The sequence below is a fragment of the Rhinoraja longicauda genome, chromosome 11 (genome assembly GCF_053455715.1).
Source record: "Rhinoraja longicauda isolate Sanriku21f chromosome 11, sRhiLon1.1, whole genome shotgun sequence".
NCBI classification, from domain to species: Eukaryota; Metazoa; Chordata; class Chondrichthyes; order Rajiformes; family Arhynchobatidae; genus Rhinoraja; species Rhinoraja longicauda.
Window position 1 is genome coordinate 50,489,953 of NC_135963.1, and position 10,313 is coordinate 50,500,265.

At 40.5% G+C, this 10,313-nt stretch overlaps 1 protein-coding gene across 1 annotated transcript in view; it reads left to right on the top strand.

Moving 5' to 3' along the window:
• The window catches only part of mrpl37 (mitochondrial ribosomal protein L37), an 18,293-nt gene extending 10,252 nt beyond the window's left edge, over nucleotides 1–8,041 (top strand). The window contains exons 4-7 of the mRNA XM_078407672.1: nucleotides 1,989–2,174; nucleotides 2,655–2,809; nucleotides 7,031–7,234; nucleotides 7,483–8,041. Coding sequence (XP_078263798.1) covers nucleotides 1,989–2,174; nucleotides 2,655–2,809; nucleotides 7,031–7,234; nucleotides 7,483–7,560 — 623 coding nt within the window. The 3' untranslated portion in view covers nucleotides 7,561–8,041. The remainder of the gene's footprint in view (nucleotides 1–1,988; nucleotides 2,175–2,654; nucleotides 2,810–7,030; nucleotides 7,235–7,482) is intronic.
• The last annotated feature ends 2,272 nt before the right edge of the window (nucleotides 8,042–10,313 follow it).

The following is a 10,313-nucleotide window of genomic DNA, read 5'->3' on the forward strand; positions in this document are numbered from 1 at the left end:
AGCCTTTGCAGTTTCTAGTGTTATCAGTTGTTTCTTGACATCACTTGGAATGTACCAACTGATTGAAGACTAGCTTTGCGAAGGTGGGGATTCCAGGAAGAGGCCGGGATGGACCACCCATTTGAATCTTCTGGCTGAATGTAGATGCAAAAGCATCTGCCTGTCTTTAGTATTCACTAGCACCCACCTACTATTACCGGGGGTGTCGATTTTTGAGCAGTCTGACCTGTTCTGTGCCTATCCCAATTTAACACAATTGTCGTACCACACGATGGGAAGCCTTCTCATCAAGAAGGCACTTCTTTTCCGTCATATATTCTCTATGGTGGTCACTTCTACCAATGCTTTCATGAGCAGATGAGGTTTTGAGGAGGATCAGATCAAGTAGGTTTATCCTTGTGTGAGCTCACTCACACCTGGATACAATCTGAAAGCTGCCTTTTAGGACTCGGCCAGCTTGGCCTTTGGTGCTGCTATCAAACTACTCTTGGCGATGGACATTTGAAACCTCACCCCAACTTGAGTACAGTTTGTGGCCTTATAACGATCAGTGCTTTGTCCAATTATTGTGTAACATTGAGAAGCACTGATTCATCAGCTGAGGGAAGTTTGCTTTCCCATGTTTGGCTTAATGCCATCAGACCAGGGTCTGGAGTCAATGCTTAAGATACTTAGGGCAATGACTCCTGTCTATACTCTGCTGTGTTGTCTCTGATGAAACTTTCTTGCTGCTGGACAGGACATACAGAGGGATTGTGGTGGATGAGTCTACCACGTTGTTAGTGGGATAGTAAGGAGACTAAATCAGGCAGTTTGGTAAGAGTGCTTCTATTTTAAACACCAGTTTCCAGATGCTGGTATTGGTATTGTTTCATTATTCAGATTCTCAGGAACAGAACTTTGAGGACTGGCTTGGAAGTAGTTTTATCATATCGATTTTTGGTGCCAAGCTTGATGCCAGGTGGTTCATCTAGTTTTAATCTTTGTTGTCATTATGTGGCTTTCCATGTCATTTTATAGTTGATTATTTGGGCAATTCTGGAGTTGCGTGCAGGCCAGATGAGCTAAACATGGTAGCTTTCCTATCTGAGGGATGTTTGTTTAAAACCCTGCTAAGACCACCAATAATTTAATATTTCATCAGTTGTTTAATAGTTTAGATTCTACATCGCCATGGTGGGATTTGCATTTGGGCCTTTGTATTGCTAGTTTAAATCTCCAGGCTGTTATTCCTGGCATATAACTGCTACACTGTGTAGCCAAAATACTAACTTTTGCAGAAAGAACATTTTTCACCAATAATTGGATTGCAATTGAACATGAAGAAAAATTGGGCAGAGCTTCAGCATTAAAGCTGAATGTGGAAAGAACAAGAAAGGTTCCTTTTTATGCAGAAAGCCACTGGCATTTTGGCAGAATGGTATCCTCCTGTGTTGTATAATCCTTATTTTGGAAACTTTATTGTACCAAAAAATTAAAATGTAGTTATTCGGGTAGTTCAGGGGCAAGTGTACTTTCCACTGTAGAGTTGAGTGTTTTATTCCAGAAACATTTAGGTTTGAAATTTGTGCTTGATTATCTGATATTAAACATCGGACAGATGAAAAAAAAAAGAGATCTTTGCCATTCATCAACTCCTCACACAATTTCAAAAGAATTCACAAACATCCATCTTGAAAGAAAAATGCTCTGTGCTGGCTTTAATATTTTAAAGATTCACAGTTTTTATATGCAACTTGGGCTTGTATACAAAAAAGTATGTATACATATTACATTTGTAATAGTATACATAAAACTATACATATTTGCAGTCAAATAAGGTGTGAGTTCCAAGGTGGAAAGTGGACCATGTACAAGTACCTACAGATGCAGTATCTTCATAAGAAGGGAGCTGGGTTAAGGAAAAATATAGAACCATTATTTGGACAAGATTGTACATTGCCATTTAGTAATTTCATGAATTGATGAGTATTTTATTTTCTTTGCAGAGACTGACATATACCGGGTTTGTGGTTTGAATGGAATGCTCTTGAGTAGTAAGCACCCTTTACCAGCGATGGCAGGAGAAAAAGAGATATTAAGCACAGAAAAGCATACTCTCCCCACGTTCTATCCTATTTCACCTAATATTGACCTGCAGGTTACCAATATCTATGAATTACGTAATGACACAGGTAGGTCCTACCCAGGTGGGTCTTTCAATCAACTCATTGGTACAGGTCCTGTCACTGATAGGATTCTGTTTTTGTAAACATAACTTGCCAATGCCCATGATTCAAAAGGTCTGGGTGTACTTGTGGGACGAGAAAATTAACATTTTGGGTCAATGACTTTTCATCGAAACTGCTAAAGTTACGTACAAAGTAGGGGTGAGGTCTGAGGTTGCACATGTTATATCCTTGTTGAATAAATCCTTGTTGGGAGCAAGTCCGATAATTGCATTTTAACCTTGGTTGTGGAGAAGTTTTTGAAATAATAATTAGCATTCACTTAGACATGTGTCTAATTAGATTTGTGAAAACCAGCATAGATTTGTTAAAGGCAAGTTGTATCCAACTAACATGGTAAAGTTTTTTGATGAAGTATCAAGTCCAATGATGAAAATATGATTAATGTGGTATTTGTAGACTTACAAATTTCTTCTTTTGTCATAGGTTTCCGTAATGGGTACCCTTTTCCTCATGCTCACACCCTATATATTATGGAATCCTCCAATAACGCAAGGTTGTTCAAACCAGAACCACTGAGGGCCAAGATGATTATGTTCACATTTGCCGATGCACTGGCAAGAGCCAAGATGTTATACGGTGTAAGTGTCTATCCCACTGATGCCAATCATGGAGATTTTATTTCTACTTAATTCCTGGATTGGATGCATTCCAACACAACAGGGAACTGAAACTAAATGCCATTGGGCTTTCAAATAGAGCACAAAATCAAACGAAAAGAGGGAGGTGAAGGTACAGATTCATAGTCCTAAAAGGAAGAATCTTAGTTACCACAATATTAACTGCCGTAAGGAAGGAGAAGGGAGGTACACAAGTGTGGGGAGGAGAATTCTTGAGTCATTGTTTCTTCTAAATAAGACATTGCTGGATATTATGCAGAAGAATGTCACAACTGGAGATTGTGAACACAGCCATGTAAGGTATATATTAATAGTGGAATAAATTAATATTAATCAGTAATTATCTAATTGCAATGAATTGTGGTGGAATCTGACTTGAACAAAGTCAAATAAACAATGAGCAGGCAGAAAAATAAGTCATGCTAATGTTTTGAGGAGGATGCTGTCTGTATACATTCCTGTGAAGGAAAAGTAATAGTAAGCAAAGCGAGAGCTTCCTTGTTGACAAAGGAGTTTGAAAAATATGAAAGGGGAAAAAAAGCCTCATACAAGGGAGAATCCAGCTAAGAGTTCAGAGAATGATAGGGGAAATAAGTGGAGCAGAGAGCAGTGGCAAGGGAATAGATTGTCAGTACATACCTATTGGATTTCCTTTAAACATTAACAGAACGTGATTCCCAAATGGAGCTCTCAGTTCAGACTGCAGGCATGGTGCAATTATTCAACGAAGACCAGGGCTTTTCCAGAGTTATGGAAAACAGGTTGCTTGGACACTGGAAAAGCTAGCAGCACTTAAAATCAAGCCTCCCGCCCAATGCTGGTGAAGAAAGTAGATGAAGAAAGTTTGAGTTGTTGGCCCTTCCCATTTAATCTTTCTTGAATACTAAAGGAATGAAGCAGCTCTATAGGACTTTGGTTAGGCCGCACTTGGAGTATTGCGTGTCATTCTTGTCGCCCCATTACAGGAAAGATGTGGAAGCTTTGGGAGATGGTTCAGAGGGGGTTTACCAGATGCTGCCTGGATTAGAGGGCCCTGGCTACAGGGAGAGGTTGGATGAACTTGGATGAACATCAGCCGTGACAACTGAGGGGAGACTTGATCAAAGTATATAACGTTATGAGAGGCATAGATAGGGTAGACAGTCAGAACCTTTTCCCAGTCTGGAAATATCCAACACTAGAGCATAGCTATCAGATGAGAGTTTATTTTTACAGAGTGGTGAGGGTCTGCGATGCATTGCCAGGGGTGATGGTGCGGGTAGATACCATAGTGTCATTTAAGAGGCATTTAGATAGGTACATGGCAAGGAGGGAAATTGATTATATACAGGCAGATTAAATCACTGCATAATGTTCAGCACAAACATTCCTGTGCTGTACTGTTCTATGAAGAGCTGCAGGTGTTGTATTGTTTCATCTGGCCTGTTTTATTCAGAACTGCTCCATGCAACAAACCAGATAGTCCCATTTCTGCACCCTTGCCCCATAAATCATTACCTTTTGCACTGCAGACTCTAACTACTTCTGTTTTTAAAAAACATGTTGTTCTGCCACTTTTGGCCTTTTCTCCATCACCTTTATTTTACATGTTGCGATACCCCTAGTGTTTTGGGAAGTGACTATCATTGTTCAATGTTCCATTATGCCAATGGTGGTGCATTGTGCTCAGTGCCTTTTATCCAAATTTTGCATCCACGTTGCAAGAGCCGCATGATTTCACATCAGCCGTGACAACTGATTGATGGAAAAAGCTTTAGAAATAATTTGGGGAAAAAATTAAGTCAATTGAACAAGCATGGACTGATAAGCAAAAGCAGCCTTGATTTATTCAGATCATGATCAATAACTAGCATTAATTATTTTGATGTGGCAAGCGGATGGATGCATGAGACCAGTGGTGTCAGTGTGGATGTTTTATTTTAAAGGTTATATGTAGAACTCTAGGGGAAAATGGACTTGAAACATTACTGGTTTTGCACTATTGCAGTCAGGTCTTGGACAACGGTAACAGGATCGTTCCGAGTCAGCATGGATTTACGAAGGGGAAATCATGCTTGACTAATCTTCTGGAATTTTTTGAAGATGTAACTAGGAACATGGACAAGGGAGAGGCAGTGGATGTAGTGTACCCGGACTTTCAGAAAGCCTTTGATAAGGTCCCACATAGGAGATTAGTGGGCAAGATTAGAGCACATGGTATTGGGGGTAGGGTGCTGACATGGATAGAAAATTGGTTGGCAGGAAACAAAGAGTAGGGATAAACGGGTCCCTTTCATAATGGCAGGCAGTGACTAGTGGGGTACCGCAAGGCTCGGTGCTGGGACTGCAGCTATTTACAATATACATTAATGACTTAGATGAAGGGATTAAAAGTAACATTAGCAAATTTGCGGATGACACAAAATTGGGTGGCAGTGTGAACTGTGAGGAGGATGCTATGAGGATGCAGGGTGACTTGGACAGGTTGTGTGAATGGGCAGATGCATGGCAGATGCAGTTTAATGTGGATAAATGTGAGGTTATCCACTTTGGTGGAAAGAACAGGAAGGCAGATTACTATCTGAATGGTGTCAAGTTAGGAAATGGGGAAGTACAAAGAGATCTGTGTGTCTTTGTTCATCAGTCACTTAAAGTTAGCGTGCAGGTACAGCAGGCAGTGAAGAAAGCTAATGGCATGTTGGCCTTTATGACAAGAGGAGTTGAGTATAGGAGCAAAGAGGTCCTTCTGCAGTTGTACAGGGCCCTAGTGAGACCGCACCTGGAGTACTGTGTGCAGTTTTGATCTCCAAATCTGAGGAAGGACATTCTTGCTATTGAGGGAGTGCAGCGTAGGTTCACTAGGTTAATTCCCGGAATGGCGGGACTGTCATATGTTGAAAGACTGGAGTGACTAGGCTTGTATATGCTGGAATTTAGAAAGATTGAAACATATAAGATTATTAAGGGATTGGACACATTAGAGGCAGGAAACATGTTCCCAATGTTGGGGAAGTCCAGAACCAGGGGCCACAGTTTAAGAATAAGGGGTAGGCCATTTAGAACGGAGATGAGGAAAAACTTTTTCAGTCAGAGTTGTAAATCTGTGTAATTCTCTGCCGCAGAAGGCAGTGGAGGCCAACTCTCTGGATGCTTTAAAGAGAGAGCTAGATAGAGCTCTTAAAGATAGCGGAGTCAGGGGGTATGGGGAGAAGGCAGGAACGGGATACTGATTGTGAATGATCAGCCATGATCACATTGAATGGTGGTGCTGGCTCGAAGGGCCCAATGGCCTCCTCCTGCACCTATTGTCTATTGTTACCTTGTGTTACTGATTATTATGTTTATTGGTGTAGTATTGTGTCAATGGGCATGTAAAGCTGCAGTAAGTAAGAATTTCATTGTTCTGGTGCTGATTCATGTAACCACTCTTTACTTGCTTCTCCAAGTGAGGACAATATCCACCAGAGATCCAGGGTTCCACACCAGGACGACTGCTTTTATTTCTATACAGTGATGTGCAATATGAATTCAACAGGCAACAAAACTTGGATTTATATTAAACAAGAATATAACAGAAACAACCCCGATAGAATTGAGTCTTGACCCAAAACGTCACCCATTCCTTCTCTCCTGACCCACTAAGTTACTCCAGTGTTTTGTGTCTACCTTCGATTTAAACCAGCATCTGCAGTTTTTTTCCTACCAATAGAATTGGTGTATTATTGGCATGTGTACTAAGATGCAGTGAGTGACTTCTGTGATTCTATATCTTAAGTGTGGAGAATGCACAAGCCTGGAGGTAATGCAACTCCACAAGCAAAAGTAATTCTGGACAGTCAGAGCATTGTGTACACATTTTTATTAAAAAAGCAGAGACTTTGGAACAGAAGCTACTGGTTCTGGGATTATGATTGTATGAAGAAACTGGAGTTTGCTATGGTTTGCCTTGGGGAAGGGAGAGAATGAGATTTAATAGATGTTCAGGTTCAATGTGCTTACATTCAATGGTCGAAGGGATAAAATTAGATAATTTGGAATGCATCATCTTGAGGATGATAGATGAAAATTGGAGAAATACTCGAGCAAAGAAATATACTTGTTTCTCTTCATGTGAATAAACGTAGTTGAAATGTTCTAGAATCTTGTTTCCATTTTAACGTGATATGAAATAGAATCATGAGCTCTTCATTTCTCATCTTGTAGGAAGAACCCAAAGTGTTAGACAATCCGATCACAGTACAGTGTGCTGCCACAAATGGAAGGCTGTTCCAATTTCTGGTTTTCCAACTAAATACCACAGATTTACAATCAAATGATGGGGTGAAAAATTTAATTTGGTTGGATCAAGACCAGTTGCTGTATGACTATGCAAAGTGCCTCCCCATCATCAAAAAGAAAGTCATCCAGGTAAGTACAGTTTGAAACATTGGGAATATTTGTGTAACAGCAATGTGTTATAACAGTGGTTTTCAGTCCTGTATATTGCTGACATTTAATAGCAATTTGGGGCAACCATTTGATCAACATTAATCCAGGAACAGTAGACCTAATCGAACTTCCTATGTGCATCAGTGCCAACATTAGAAGTATATTGACTATATATTTTTTAATGTAAATTAAAGAATGGTGTTCAGAATTTGGCTTCTTCTCTCTAGGTGCCTGATGGGCTGTCAGGATATTGTCCAGAGACATTCAGTAAATTCCTTGCCTTGTACTTGCACGGAGCAGTATAGAAACACAAGTAACCTGAATGAAGAACTGTTACCCTAAAGTGTCTGGGAAACAAAGATCTTGGCTGGAAACGAGAAGAAATAGACTATAAACTGAAGAACAAGGCTTGTGGCCATTCGCAAGATCGTCATTTCCTGGTCTTTGAATTAGAGATAGAAATATCACTTTGGAACGATTTAAAATGAGGACTGAATTATTTGTGGATAATACAACTTTGTTAACAATGTTAATTTAAAATGCTCGTCACAATGCCCAGTTTAAACTTGAAAGCATCTATGCTCCAGCAGTGATGCTCTGCTACCCAATGTATTCCTTTTATTTCACTTTGCAAGTAAAATTATATTTTTAAATTGCATTTGCCAAATAAGTGTAATCCATTTCAATTTGTAAGGAACTTCAGCCCTGTATGCTGTTATTCGTTTCCTATATTCCATTGAAAATAATGTAAACATTTCTGTATGTTGTTCACAGGGCAGTGATATGGCAGCAGAATATAGATAGTCTGCCCAGTTTCTATGGATACATCAGTTCCATTCAGCTAAACAGATGTAATATTCTACCTTTCTGGGTTAAAACTAAATAGAGGGGGGGTGGGGAGCCAAATTGGAAATACAAGATGGAGTTAAATGGAAAGAGTATAGGAAAAAAAATAAGAAAGACATGAAAATTAACAGGACAGAAAGCTCACAGAGGGCCAGGAGAGTATGGCCAAGTGAAATAGGAATCAACGTGAAAGGTGAGGTGAGTAATGGATTAAAAGTATTATATATGAATGGGTGAAGTATAAGTAGTAAAGTGGATGAGCTTGAGGCTCAGTTAGAGATTGGTAGATATGACATTGTGGGGATTAGAGACATGGCTGCAGGAGGATCGGGGCTGGGAACTGAATATTCAGGGTTATACATCCTATAGAAAGGACAGGCAGGTGGGCAGAGGAGGTGGGGTAGCTCTGTTGGTGAGGGATGAAATTCAGTCCCTTGCCAGGGGTGACATATGGACTGATGACGTAGAATTGAGTATTTGAGTAACGTAAGAAGACACTAATGGTAGTTATCTACAGGCCCACAGTCGCCTGGATATAAGGTGCAAGTTGCAGCAGGAGTTAAAATTGGCACGTAACAAAGGTAATGCCACTGTGGTTATGGGAGATTTCAATATGCAGGTAGACTGGGAAAATCAGGTTGGTTCTGGACCCCAAGAAAGGGAGTTTGTAGAGTGCCTCCGAGATGGATTATTACAGCAACTTGTATTGGAGCCAACCAGAGAGAAGGCAATTCTGGATTTAGCGTTGTCCAATGAACCAGATTTAATAAGGGAACTCAAGATAAAGGAACTGCTAGGAGGTAGTGACCATAATATAAGTTTTAATCTGCAATTTGAGAGGGAGAAGGTTAAATCAGAAGTGTCAGTGTTGCAGTTGAACAAAGGGGACCATGAAGCATGAGAAAGGAACTGGCCAAGGGTGACTGGAAAAGGATCCTAGCAGGAATGACGGTGGAACAGCAATGGCAGGAATTTCTGGGCATAATCCAGAAGATGCAGGATCATTTCATCCCAAAGAGGAAGAAAGATTCTAAGGGGAGTAAGAGGCAACCGTGGCTGACAAGGGAAGTTAGGGACGGTATAAAACTAAAAGAAAAGGTGTATAACATAGCAAAGAGTAGCGGGAAGCCAAAGGATTGGGAAACTTTGAAAGGACATCAGAAGGTAACAAAAAGGGCAATACGGGCTGAAAAGATGAAGTACAAAGGTAAGCTCACCAATAATGTAAAGGATAGTAAAAGCTTCTTTAGGTGTGTTAAGGGAAAACGATTAGTAAAGACAAATGTGGGTCCCTTGAAGGCAAAAACAGGTGAAATTATTATGGGGAATAAGGAAATGGCAGAAGAGTTGAACAGGTAATTTGGTTCTGTGTTCACTTAGGAAGACAAACAATCTCACAGATGTACTAGAGGACAGAGGATCTAGGGAGACAAAGGAACTGAAAGAAAATTGCATTAGGCGAGAAATAGTATTGGGTAGACTGATGGGACTGAAGGCTGATAAATCCCCAGGGCCTGACGGTCTGCATCCCAGGGTACTCAAGGAGGTGGCTCTAAAATCGCGGACGCATTGGTGATCATTTTCCAATGTTCAATAGATTCAGGTTCAGTTCCTGTGGATTGGAGGCTAGCTAATGTTATCCCACTTTTCAAGAAAGGAGGGAGAGCGAAAACAGGGAATTATAGACCAATTAGCCTGACAACAGCGGTGGGGAAGATGCTGGAGTCAATTATTAAAGTAATAAGCGCATTTAGATAGCAGTAAAAGGATTGGTCCAAGTCAGCATCGATTTATGAAAGGGAAATCCCGCTTGACTAATCTTCTGGAATTTTTTGAGGATGTGACAAGTAAAATGGAAGAAGGATGTAGTGTATCTGGACTTTCAGAAAGCCTTTGATAAGGTCCCACACAGGAGATTAGTGGGCAAAATTTGAGCGTCCGGCGCGGCCTGCAACCACAACAACCTGACCGCGGGAGAGGACAGCAGGAGAAGGGAAAAGACATTGTGGCCTTCCATCACATTTAGGAGAGGACTGGAGGAGACTCACTGTGATGGATGTTTTCTTGATGGATGTTTGTTTTGGGGGTTGTGTAATTTTAATGCCTATTTTGATGCTTTTGTTGTTGGACTGTGGGTGACTGAATTTTGTCCAATTTGGATGACAATAAAGCTATCTTGAATCTTGAAGGTAGGGTATTGACATGGATAGAG